Source organism: Ranitomeya imitator, chromosome 2, assembly GCF_032444005.1.
Source record: "Ranitomeya imitator isolate aRanImi1 chromosome 2, aRanImi1.pri, whole genome shotgun sequence".
NCBI lineage: Eukaryota > Metazoa > Chordata > Amphibia > Anura > Dendrobatidae > Ranitomeya > Ranitomeya imitator.
Window position 1 is genome coordinate 322,126,624 of NC_091283.1, and position 12,902 is coordinate 322,139,525.

The 12,902-nt window shown below is 46.6% G+C and overlaps 1 protein-coding gene across 1 annotated transcript; it reads left to right on the plus strand.

The window, feature by feature from the left end:
- Positions 1-334: 334 nt before the first annotated feature.
- LOC138663485 (oocyte zinc finger protein XlCOF7.1-like) lies at positions 335-2,202 on the plus strand. Its single transcript, XM_069749723.1, has one exon. It carries the CDS (start codon positions 366-368, stop codon positions 1,566-1,568), a length of 1,203 nt encoding a protein of 400 aa, XP_069605824.1. The 5' UTR covers positions 335-365; the 3' UTR covers positions 1,569-2,202.
- The last annotated feature ends 10,700 nt before the right edge of the window (positions 2,203-12,902 follow it).

The following is a 12,902-nucleotide window of genomic DNA, read 5'->3' on the forward strand; positions in this document are numbered from 1 at the left end:
TCCATTGTGGGACTCTTTGCAGTAGGATTTTAGACATTCCCCTTTCTTTTCCCACACTTTTTTTCCCTTATGCGCGGTCTCTAGCTTTTTCCTATATTTTATCTATATCCAGGGTGGCGTCTTCCCGGTTTTTGAGTCCAGCTGCTAAGGAACTCATTTTGGCATTATAGCGCTGGTGTGACTACTATCTTGAATTGACATTGTCTTGGTGAATAATTCAATATTTTTACACAACTTGCCATTTTTATGGACAGTTTCAGTAGAAATGTTTTATTCAAAAATAATAATTTGTTTCATTCTTCGTAGGTGACTGTACCAGGAGATCAGAGGCACAGCTGACATCTTCAAAGAAATCACATTTTGTTATGCACCAGAGAAGTCACACAGGGAAGAATCCTTTTGCATGTTCAGAATGTGGGAAATGTTTTGTCCAGAAATCAGATTTGGTTAAGCAACAGAGAACTCACACAGGGGAGAAGCCTTTTGCCTGTTCAGAATGTGGGAAATGTTTCATCCAGAAATCAGATTTGGTTAAGCACCATAGAACTCACACAGGGGAGAAGCCTTTTTCCTGTTCAGAATGTGGGAAATGTTTTACACAGAAATCAGATTTAGTTAAGCACCAGAGAACTCACACAGGGGAGAAGCCTTTTTCCTGTTCAGAATGTCGGAAATGTTTTACACAGAAATCAGATTTAGTTAAGCACCAGAGAACTCACACAGGGGAGAAGCCTTTTTCCTGTTCAGAATGTGGGAAATGTTTTACACGGAAATCAAATTTTGTTAGGCATCAGAGTAATCATACAGGGGAGAAGCCTTTTTCATGTTCAGAATGTGGGAAATGTTTTTACCGGAAATCAGATTATGTTATTCACCAGAGAATTCACACAGGGGATAAGCCTTTTTCCTGTTCAGAATGTGGGAAATGTTTTAACCAGAAATCAAATTTTGTTATACACCAAAGGAAACACACAGGGGAGAAGCTTTTTTCATGCTCAGAATGTGGGAAATGTTTTAATCAGAAATCATATCTTGTTATACACCAAAGGAAACACACAGGAGAGAAGCCTTTTTCATGTCCAGAATGTGGGATATGTTTTACACAGAAATCAGATTTAGTTAAGCACCAGAGAACTCACACAGGGGAGAAGCCTTTTTCCTGTTCAGAATGTGGAAAATGTTTTACAAGGAAATCAAATTTTGCTATGCACCAGAGAATTCACACAGGAGAGAAGCCTTTTTCATGTTCAGAATGTGGGAAATGTTTTACACAGAAATCAGATTTGGTTAGGCACCAGAGTAATCACACAGGGGAGAAGCCTTTTTCATGTTCAGAATGTGGGAAATGTTTTTACCGGGAATCAGATCATGTTAGTCACCAGAGAATTCACACAGGGGATAAGCCGTTTTCCTGTTCAGAATGTGGGAAATGTTTTAACTGGAAATGGAGTCTTATTTTACACCAAAGAACTCACACAGGGGAGAAGCCTTTTTCATGTTCAGAATGTGGGAAATGTTTTGTCCAGAAATCAGATTTGATTAAGCACCTGCAAATTCACACAGGTTAGAAGCATTTTTCTTTTTCATCTTGTGGGAAATATTTTATATAGAAATCAGATTTAGTTAAGCACCAGAGAACCCACACAGAGGAGAAGCCTTTTTCATGTTATTAATGTGGGAAGAGTTTTTCATGTAAATCAACTTTTAGTAAACATCAGAATGTCCTGATTCCCTAGTTAAGTGTGTCTTTAGCGCATCGACTGACAGCTCAATTGTCCAATCTGATGCTGAGCTTCTTTCAGGTGCTCCCTGTTCCAGGTCATTTATCAGCTACTTAGCTGGGCTGTCAGTTCCAGACCTCTACCTGATGTTATATCTGCATGTGTAGTTCTTGTCCAGGTGGTGTGCGCTCCTGGAAAACAGTGGGTGAGATATGATGATATATTCCGAAACCAAGTTTTATTAGTACAGCATACAACACGTTTCTACTCTTGTGAGTCTTCTTCAGGTATAATATATAAGCTATTACTGCTTTGTGCATTTTATATAAAAAGGAAGTCATTGCATATCTTTTTTAGGTGGGTGCCATACCAGGGTTTAACCCTTTCTAGATCACTCCATCTTGATCCAGAGCTTTGCATGCATAAACATTAAAAAAACTAATCCAAATAAAATCCAATTACTCTGTCGCCTCATTGGGGGACCCAGGACCATGGGTGTTATGCTGCTGTCCACTAGGAGGCGACACTATGCATAATCTGAAAAAGATTAACCGTGGCTCCTCCTCTGCAGTATACACCCCTGGACGGCATCAGCCTTCTCCAGTTTTTGCTTAGTGTCCCATAGGAGGCACACCTAAAACTTTTTTTTACTCCGTTTTTTCCGATGGGATTACAGATGAAGAAAAGTGGATCTCCTGCGAGATTCCCGGCATGACTCCTTCTTCGGCCCCCTATTACGGGGTGCCCGGTTGAAGTCGAGATGGCTACTCCCCATGTCGCTCCTTCTCCAGTCCCTGGGGTGCTGGTTCGAAGTCGAGACCCACCTCCTTCCCCAATTCCTTTTGGTTTCTGGGTTGAGGTCGAGGCGAGGATAAAGCCTTCTGATGGTGACAGCAGCACCCTCCGTAATCCCCCTCTGGGGGCATTAGGTTGAGACGCCTCAGGCAGGGCCTGTACAGGCAGCACTCTGCAGCTCCCAGCAGCATGGGCCAGCACACTGCGGCTGCATCAGGGACCCCAGCCCAGCTGTGGGCTCCCGTCAGGACCAGGGGGGAGTGCAGGCAGGCATGGCACAATAGAGACAGGGCTCCCTGCGCCCCTGTCTCTGAGGCAGCACCAGCTCTATAGTGCCTCAGGGGGACCCCTCACAGGGCCCCCCTTCCGCTTATAGCCCCACCGCTATCCTGCCTTTAAATCCGGGGAGTCCGGTTCAGATCTGACCCCCTCCCGGACTTTCACGCCGGCCTGGAGCCTTTCTGGGCATCAGGCATCTAATTTAGACCACGATTTTGGCCTAGCTGAAGCCGCCGCCTCCTCTCCGCCCCCCCAGCCTGCCCCCTGGATGACAAATAGGACACTCTACAGTGACATAGAGGGAGCGGATCGAGATAGAAAGGGCACGTTTTTTACACAGCTCTGGCGCCCTTTTTCAGCTCTCTGCCCCTTCTCCCCTTTCCTCTTCTCCTCGGCCATTTCTGCTGCAGGAAAAGGATTAACACTTCATCTCCTGGCAGGACCAGGCCAGCCAGTCTCCGGGGGGCTCAGGACTGTAGATCTTCGGCGCTGGACCTAGGGGCAAACTGGTGGGGTAAGATCACAGCTGGGTTTTTTACTCGGCTGTGAATCCATATTCCCTATAAGGCTCCCCTATAGGTTCCTCTACATAACTACCCCTGTAGGGTTCGCTGCATAGCCAGCCCTTCTTCACTCTGCACTATGCCAGGCTCAAGGTCCAAGAGAACCAGGCAGGACTGCTATTATGCATTCTGCACAGCCTGCAGGACCGCTCTCCCCAGTGGCAGCACGTACCCGCACTGCCGGGACTGTATCCAGACTACTGTGTCAGAGCCCCAAGAAGCCCCTTCCAATGCTTCAGTGTCTAATGCCATGCCGGAATGGGTCACTCAGATGTCGCAATCTATGACGCAGTCTATAGATAACCTAACCTCCACATTGCTTCAGGCTCTGCAGAGTCATGCCTCGGCTATGACCGTTACCCAGCAAAAGGAGAGCTTGACTCAGGAGCAGGATGACCCTGGCACATCCACGTCCCCCTAGCAATACAGCGCTAGTTGAGGACATAATCTCTTCCATCCATCGGGTGTTGGACATTTCTGATCTGCCACCAGAGGCCACAGAACACAAGATTTCCTTTGAAGGAGCTCTGAAGTCGCCTAAGGTATTCTCTAACCACTCTGAGTTTAAGGCGATCCTTAAAAAGCAGCTCTTACAGCCTGAGAAAAAATTCGCTAATCGCAAATATCTGAAGGCAAGGTACCCCTTCCCACAGAAGGACACCAAGGAATGGACAGATCCACCTGAAGTGGACCCCCTAGTCTCTAGGCTAGCAGCACAGTCCCTCCTTTCACTGCCAGATAGCTCAACCCTCAGGGACGCAGCAGACCAGCAGGTAGAACGCATGGCTCGTTCAATTTTCGAGGCTGCAGGGGCATCCCTGGTTCCCGCGTTCGCTTCAGTTTGGGCTGCCAAGGCCATTCTGGCCTGGGCCAAAAATTTACAAGCTGGCCTCCAAGCATCCGCTCCTGAGCTGTCGGACCAAGCAGTTCAAATAGCAGTTGTAGCAGATTACATGCTTCATGCAGGTCTGGATTCAGCAAGGGATGTAGCGGGGATAGCATCAAACGCCATCACAATTTAGTGTATTCTCTGGCTGCGGGAATGGAAAGCAGACGCAGCCTCAAAGAAGTCCCTCACACACCTCTCCTACCTCAGTGGGCGAGTTTTCCGTGAACAGTTGGACACGATGATATCCAATGCCACTGGGGGTAAGAGTACCTCTCTTCCCCAACTGAAACCTAAATGCACTTACAAGAAGTATAATCAAACTCGATTCCGATCCTTTCGGAACCCCTCGGGCTGGTCTGTCTCACATCCTGCACAAAATCGTAACCGTTCCTCACGCAGGAACAACTCACGATCGACCCAAAGGTCGGACAAGACCTGGCAGTCAAAAGCAGGCCAGTCTAAGCCCAGAGGAGGAAAATCTAAGACTTTCTCCACATCGACTCCGGAAGACACCACACCCGTAGGCGGCCGACTTTTGCTCTTTGATCAAGTCTGGCTGCCTATTACAGAAGACAGGTAGGTCGGGAAACTAGTGTCTTCCGGATACAAGATAGAGTTTACCTCCAACCCACCGGACCGATTCTTCCTCTCTGTCCCCCCAAAACCACCAGCCAAGGCTCGTGCCTTCCACCAAGTGGTCTCCTCACTTTTTCAAGCAGGAGTCATAGTAACGGTTCCCATGGCCGAGCCCTTCCGAGGGTTCTACTTCAATCTATTTGTAGCTCTCAAGAAAGGAGGCAGCGTACGGCCCATACTGGACCTAAAACGGCTCAACAAATATGTACAGGTCCGTCACTTCCGCATGGAGTCCCTTCGGTCCATCATTGCGTCCATGGAGAAGGGAGAATATCTCGCCTCCATAGACATACAAGACATATACCTGCATATACCTATTGCACCCGCCCATCAGAGATTTCTCAGGTTCGCAATCGACCAGGACCACTACCAGTTCGTGGCTCTCCCGTTCGGACTCACCACGGCTCCCAGAGTGTTTACGAAAGTCATGGCAGCCACCATGGACGTCCTGCACTCCAGAGGCATAGTAGTCGTTCCATACCTGGACGATCTACTCATCAAGGTTCCCACCTTCAAGGACTGCGAGCTCAGCAACTACATCACAACCGATACTCTGAGTCGCATGGGCTGGTTAGTTCCAGCTAACGTCGTCAACCTGGAGGTCCCTGCACTGGTGGCTCAAGCCAACCTCGCTAGCAAAGGGGAAATCCTTTCTCACAGGTCAATGGAAGGGTCTGACCACCGAAGCGAGCCTGACGGGTTGGGGTGCGGTGCACCTACACCACAGGGCACAGGGCAAGTGGTCCCCAGTGGAAGCGACCATGCCCATCAACATCCTGGAAATTCGTGCCATCCTCCTGGCATTGAGGGCTTTCCATCACTTACTGGCGGCCTCTCGCATCAGAATACAGTCGGACAATGCCACGGCTGTGGCATATGTGAATCACCAAGGGGGGACCCGCAGTACCCAGGCGATGCGAGAAGTGTCACATCCTCCACTGGGCGGAGGACACAGGGCCGGTTCTCTCGGCGGTCCACATTCTGGGTGTGGACAACTGGGAAGCAGACTTCCTCAGCTGACAAGGAATACACTCGGGAGAGTGGTCTCTCCATCCCGAAATTTTTCGCCAGATCTGCCATCGCTGGGGGACCCCGGATGTGGACCTAATGGCATCCCACTTCAATGCCAAGGTCTCCAACTTCATGGCTAGAACACACAATCCGCGGTCGCTCGGAGCAGACGCTCTGGTTCAGGACAGGACCCAGTTCCAGCTTTTGTACATTTTTCCACCTCTCCCCCTGATATCCAGAGTGGTGAGGAAGATCAATCAAAAGGGAATTCCAACCATACTAATCGCACTGGACTGGCCCAGACGTACAATGTACGCCGACATCGTACAACTTACAGCAGATGCCCCCTGGCGCCTCCCCGACCGCCTGGATATTCTATCACAAGGCCCGTTCTACCACCAGAACTTGACGGCGTGGCCTTTGAAACCTGGATTCTAACCCAGGCAGGGGTCTCGCCGGATGTCATTAGGACCATGATCAGGGCACGGAAGCAAGCCTCTGCCAAGATCTATTACCGTACCTGGAAAGCTTTCTTTACCTGGTGCGAATCTCGTGGCCAGACCCCATTCCCTTATTTCCTCCCCAAGCTACTTGGTTTTCTCCAATCGGGTCTGGAGGCCAGGCTGTCCCTGGGCTCGCTTAAGAGCCAGGTGTCAGCCCTCTCAGTGCTATTTCAAAGGCGCATTGCTACCAAGCCGCAAGTAAGGATGTTCCTTCAGGGGGTTTCCCGATTGGTTCCCCCGTACAGATGACAACTAGAAACGTGGGACCTCAACCTGGTCCTGACAGCATTGCAGGAACCACCCTTCGAACCCCTGAAGGAGGTCCCGCTCCGCCTTCTATCCCAGAAGGTGGTTTTCCTGGTGGCAATCACCTCACTACGCAGGGTGTCTGAACTGAAAGCACTCTCCTGCAGACGGCCCTTTCTGGCTTTTCACCAGGACAGGGTAGTCCTCTGTATGGTCCCATCCTTCCTTCCGAAGGTTGTGTCCAACTTCCACCTCAGTGAGGAAATTTCTCTGCCTTCCCTTTGCCGGTCCCGGTTCATAGAGTGGAGAAGGCTCTGCATACGCTTGACCTTGTCAGGGCATTGCGTATATATGTGTCTAGGACTGTGTCCTTCCAGAAGTCTGATTCTCTTTTCCTTCTTCCGGAAGGCGGCCACAAGGGTTTGCCAGATTCCAAAGCTACCATTTCCAGGTGGATTAAATCCACAATACACGAGGCCTACCACCTTAAGAATTCTCCTCTTCCAGCCAGTATTACGGCACACTCTACACGGGAAGTTGGAGCCACCTGGGCCATTCGGCACCAGGCCTCGGCACAAGAAGTGTGTAAGGCGGCCACTTGGACTAGCCTACACAGGTTTACTAAGCACTACAGAGTTCATACCCAGTCCTCAGCGGACGCGAGCCTGGGTAGATGTGTTCTGCAGGCGGCAGAGCCCCAAGTGTAGGGGCCTGTCTACACAATATTCATCCATTGCTTCCCACCCAAGGACTGCTTTGGGATGTCCCATGGTCCTGTGTCCCCCAATGAGGCGGCGACAGAGTAAAGGAGATTTTTGTGTACTCACCGTAAAATCTCTTTCTCTTAGCCTCTAATTGGGGGACACAGCTCCCACCCTTTCCGGGCCGTTGTTACTGTTGAGTTCTCATATTGTTTTCTTGCGCTCGTACTTAGTTGCCTTTTTATAGGCATGGTCATGTTATTCATGTTACGTTCCTCCTAATGCTTTTGCACAAAACTGGAGAAGGCTGACGCCTTTCAGGGGTGTAAACTGCAGAGGAGGAGCTACGGTTACTCTTTTTCAGATAGTGTCGCCTCCTAGTGGACAGCAGCATGACACCCATGGTCCTGTGTCCCCAATTAGAAGCTAAGAGAAGGAGATTTTACGGTGAGTACACAAAAATCTCCTTTTTAAAAACAAAAAACATTTTTAAAACATTTTTCTAATGGCATATATGAAATTCATAAAGAAAATATTTCATATCTCAATAAAAAATAATTCTTTTTTTAAAAGGAAAAAAATGTTACGTTTTATAAGGCCATATATATAAATACTAGATGGTGGCCTGATTCTAACGCATCGGGTATTCTAGAATATGCATGTCCACGTAGTATATTGCCCAGCCACGTAGTATATTGCCCAGCCAGGTAGTATATTGCCCAGCCAGGTAGTATATTGCCCAGCCACGTAGTATATTGCCCAGCCACGTAGTATATTGCCCAGTCACGTAGTATATTGCCCAGCCACGTAGTATATTGCCCAGCCACATAGTATATTGCCCAGCCACGTAGTATATTGCCCAGCCATGTAGTATATTGCCCAGCCACGTAGTATATTGCCCAGACACGTAGTATATTGCCCAGTCACGTATTGCCCAGCCACATAGTATATAGCCCAGCCCACGCAGTACGGTATATTGCCCAGCCACATAGTATATAGCAGAGCCACGTAGTATATTGCCCAGTCACGTAGTATATTGCCCAGCACAGAGCCACGTAGTATAGAGACGTTAAAAAAAAATAAAATAAACATATACTCACCTATAGCCTGTTGAAGTCCTGCTATACTTACCCTCCGCAGCCTTTCTCGCTCCTCTCCACGCTCCCGGGACCGCTCCATTGCAAGCGGCAGCTTCCGCTCCCGTCCCAGCGCTGGTGTGAGCAGGACCTATGATGACGTCGCAGTCACATGACCGACCGTGATGTCACGGCAGGTCCTTGTCGCACACCAGCCCTGAGACGGGAGCGGAAGCTGCTGCTTGCAATGGAGCGGTCCCGGGAGCGTGGAGAGGAGCGAGAAAGGCGGCGGAGGGTGAGTATAGCAGGTTTTTTGTTTTTTTATTATTTTTAACATGACATATTTTTACTATTGATGCCGCATTGGCAGCATCAATAGTAAATAGTTGGGGACGCACAGGGTTAATAGCAGCGGTAACGGAGTGCGTTACACCGCGGGCCGTTACCACTGCCATTAACCCTGTGTGAGCGGTGAGCGGAGGGGATTACGGAGCGGGCGGAGGGGATTACGGAGCGGGCGCCGGGCAGTGAGTGCAGGGAGTAGGGGAGGGAATAATCGGACTGTGGCTGTCGCTGATTGGTCGCGGCCGCCATGACAGGCAGCTGGCGAGACCAATCAGTGAACGAATAACCGTGACAGAAGGACAGACAGACGGAAGTACCCCTTAGACAATTATGTATATAGATGAATATAAATATTTTCTAAAAGCAGATATTTTCAAAAAGGTATAAAAAGTCCTATACAAAAACTTCATTACCGCTTTATTATTTATCTCTTATTTGGGAGGTGAAGAAAAAAATAAAGAAAAAACATCAAACAAATTTTTTTTAGAAAAAAAAAGTTTGAATTATTCTTTTCTTATCCTTTTACCCCCTTCCTTCTTTCTCCCTTCTCGTCCTCTTTATTAAATCCCTTCTACCACATAATTTAGCCCATAAGGATATAGTGTCCTTAATCAAAAGATCCAAAAGGATTCTTTCTGGTTAATCATTTGTACTCTGTTTAAACTATTTGGAGTTATTTGTTCAACTGGGGTGACAATAACATTGAATTGTTTATTATGTTTTACGCATAGGTGTCTGGATAGACTGTGCATAATCACATATATGACATAGTCTTTGTCACATGTTAAATTTTGTGTGATTTCGTATGTCTCACCGGTGCTGTAGGATGTGATAGATCTGCTATTATGTCCAATGATGTTACAACTACCGCATTTTCTAGAATCATATTTATACACCCCTAGTTTTACATCTATATGTTTTTTAGAGAATTTTTTCTCTTTATTTATTGTTTTTTTGTCACACATTTGGTGTTTTTCTGAGGCTACTTGGTGCTATAATGCTCTTAACCATACGGCCCCTACAAAAGGTATTTCTGGTATATAATTTTTTTAAAATGGATCTTCCTTTAGCAAATACCAATATTTGTTTAAAATATTTCTTACTTGGATGTTGTCACTCTTGAAGGCAGTAATAAAGTTATATCGCCACTATCTATTATTTTCCTCCCCTTTACCATCTATTTCTTGATGTTCATTAACCTCTTTCCTGCTGCGGCATTCTTCCTGACTTTTTTTCAAATTAGATTTGTATGCCCCATAACAAGTTTTTCAGGGATTTTTTTGTTCATAAATCTATTGTACAATATTTTAGACTGTTCTATATAATCTTTGTCTCTAGTAATGTTCCTTCTGATACGGTGAAACTGACTAAAAGGAATATTTTGTTTCCATTTTGGATAATGGGATCTGCAATAGTCCAGAAAGCCGTTAGTATCAGTCTTAAAAAAACATTTTTTTTTTTGTTTTGATGGCTAATTTCTAGGTCCAAAAAGTTTATTTTTTCATTGTTTAACTCTTCGGAGAAGGAGATCCCCCAGGTGTTCATGTTCATTGTGCTAATGAATTCTTGTGCCTCCTTCTCTTCACCCTTCCAAAAAATTATCAAGTCATCTATATAGCGACTATAATATATTATATGATGGCAATATGGTGGCTGGCAAATTGGCGATGAGGACTCAAAGCACCCCATAAAAAGATTTGCGAGACTTGGTGCCAACCGAGTCCCCATCGCTGTAACAAGCCGCTGTAAATACTGATGTTCCTGAAAAGTGAACAAGTTACGCTCCAAAATAAACTTTAGACAATCCAACAAAAACTCCTTTTGTTTTTCTGGCATATCAGTTATTTTGTTAAATAATGTGCAGATGATTATATACCAAAATTATGTTCTATATTAGAGTAGAGTGCATTAATATCCATGGTTATAAATATGCAGTCTTCCTCCCATATGACATTCCTACAATCTGTAATTAGTTGACTAGAATCTAGCAAGAAAGATGGTAGTGTGACAGATAGCAAGTCATTGATCCTATGCCTGATATAGTTGGGCGCCCTAGTGGATTCATTAGGTCTTTATGAACTACCGGTGGTAAAATAGGACCTTATTTGGGTGTATATTTGTCAAAAATCATTTTTCTTTTTTATTTAAGATGTTTTGTTTGAAGGCATTATTAATCAGGCTGTCATAATCCTCCTATACCAATTTCGTATAATACCTGTTACAGATCTGCAACTCAGGAATAGGAAGAAACCAGAAAGAAAAAAAAAGAAAAAAAACCATATCAAAAAGTCCAAAATAATTAATATAAAATCATGAAAATTTTATTGAGTAATAATACATCAGATTTATAACATGAATAGAGCAAATGCAATAGAAAATATTTTAAAATATATAAAGGGCGAACCGAACCAGGATTAAAAATTCCATATTTAGTAATTGCCACATATAAAGTGCAAAAGACGTGGTAAAAAAAAAAATATAATAAAAATATAAATGCAAAAAAAAGTGATGACGACAAATGGGCACCGCTGAGACAGTGAGACTACGCGCGCCGCAAACTTTATACCTCCTTCCCTTCTTCAAAAGTTGGGAGGTATGGTACCACATTTGCCAGATCATGGCAAGTGTCGCAAATCCCATAGAGAATGAATGAGGCCGAACGTAGTTTTGCCGTAAGTGATCCGTTACGTGGCACATGCAGAAAAACTGCCGGATCTGCTGCAAAAGGCGACTTTTACATCAGCGATTCTTGCCAAAGTCACTGCCGATAGTGTCATACTCACCAAAGGGGGAGGCAGCACTAAAAGTGCCTAGGGCAGCAGAAACTCTAAATACGGCCCTGCCTGTATGGAGCCTTCTCAATTCCCTGCTCTGCTGCGCAGCCGTACATGGGTGGTTAGGTCTTTGCCCTGTTGCATGACCATCCGCATGTGGGGTCCCTGATTGCCGCTGTGGAAGCTGTCCGTGGGTTGTGAGGTCATTTGCAGCTGGTGCATGACTTTCCATGTGTGTCAGTGCGTGCAGTCGCAGCCTGGTGCCCTGAGCCTCAGTTCCTGCACTGATTGTGCTGTAATGGTTTCTGTTTGTGCTTAGGGCATGCGCTGCCACACCTCCCCTTTTTTATCAGGGTTAGGGTGTGTACTTGAAGTGCTGTCCCCAGCCAATTGCTGAGTGGCAGCTCCTATATAAAGTTCCCCTGCCCTATGGCTACTCACAAAGCTCCTGAACTTTGCTATGTGTGTTTGTGTTCCTGCACCTCTCCTTTCCATGTTTTGGTACCAAAGTCCTTGTCTTGATTCCTGTTTTGTCCTGTTCTGGTGCCTGTCCTGGAGGAGGTATATCCAGGCCTGAATCCTTGATCCTGTACCTGAACCTGTCTGAACTGTGTCTGCTGTGATTATGTTCCTGGAATCCCTCTGCATCTGGAGCCTCACACCCTGTGACTTTGAGTCTCTTGTAACCGGTGTTTCTGCTGAGCATCTACTACTCTGTGCTCTGACTACCATGCGGTGTTAACCCCGCCTGGCCCACATCCAGTACGGTGGTGCTTGCATCATCACGCTTGAGTTCCTTCCTAGGTCCGATGCCCGGAGCCTGACGACTGCAGTCTGGAACCTGATGACCGCTGCCTGGAACTTGGAGCCTGATGACTGTGGTGGTGCCTGTAGGTCGTGTCGGATGTCCGGAACTGAACAACTCCTGTCTGATGTCTGCCGGCGACCCTGGGTCCAGATGTTCTGATGTCTTGTCTGTACCCTGTAACCATGCCTGTGTCCTGATGTCCTTCCTGGTGTCCTGTCTGTACCCTGACATCTTGCCTGCGTCCTGATGACCTTGTTTACCCTGTTGTCCTGCCTATGTGTGCCTCGGTGATCCGTTGGTGCCTTGAGGTCCACTGGGTGGTACCCTGGTAGGTGTGGAATCAGGAGCCTGACATGTTTTGTTTATGTACTGTGAGACTTTACTTTAGCAAACTTTACTTTCTCTATACCTGAAGTTGTGCGGAGTATTCAAGTCCTACGTGCCTCTTTCATTGTCCACATGCTCAGCTGCCATAGAACCCCGGTCTCTGCCCTCCCCTAGTTCGGGTAGGCCTGGGTCCCTGTTATGAAAGGCAATTCAGAATCACAATGTACA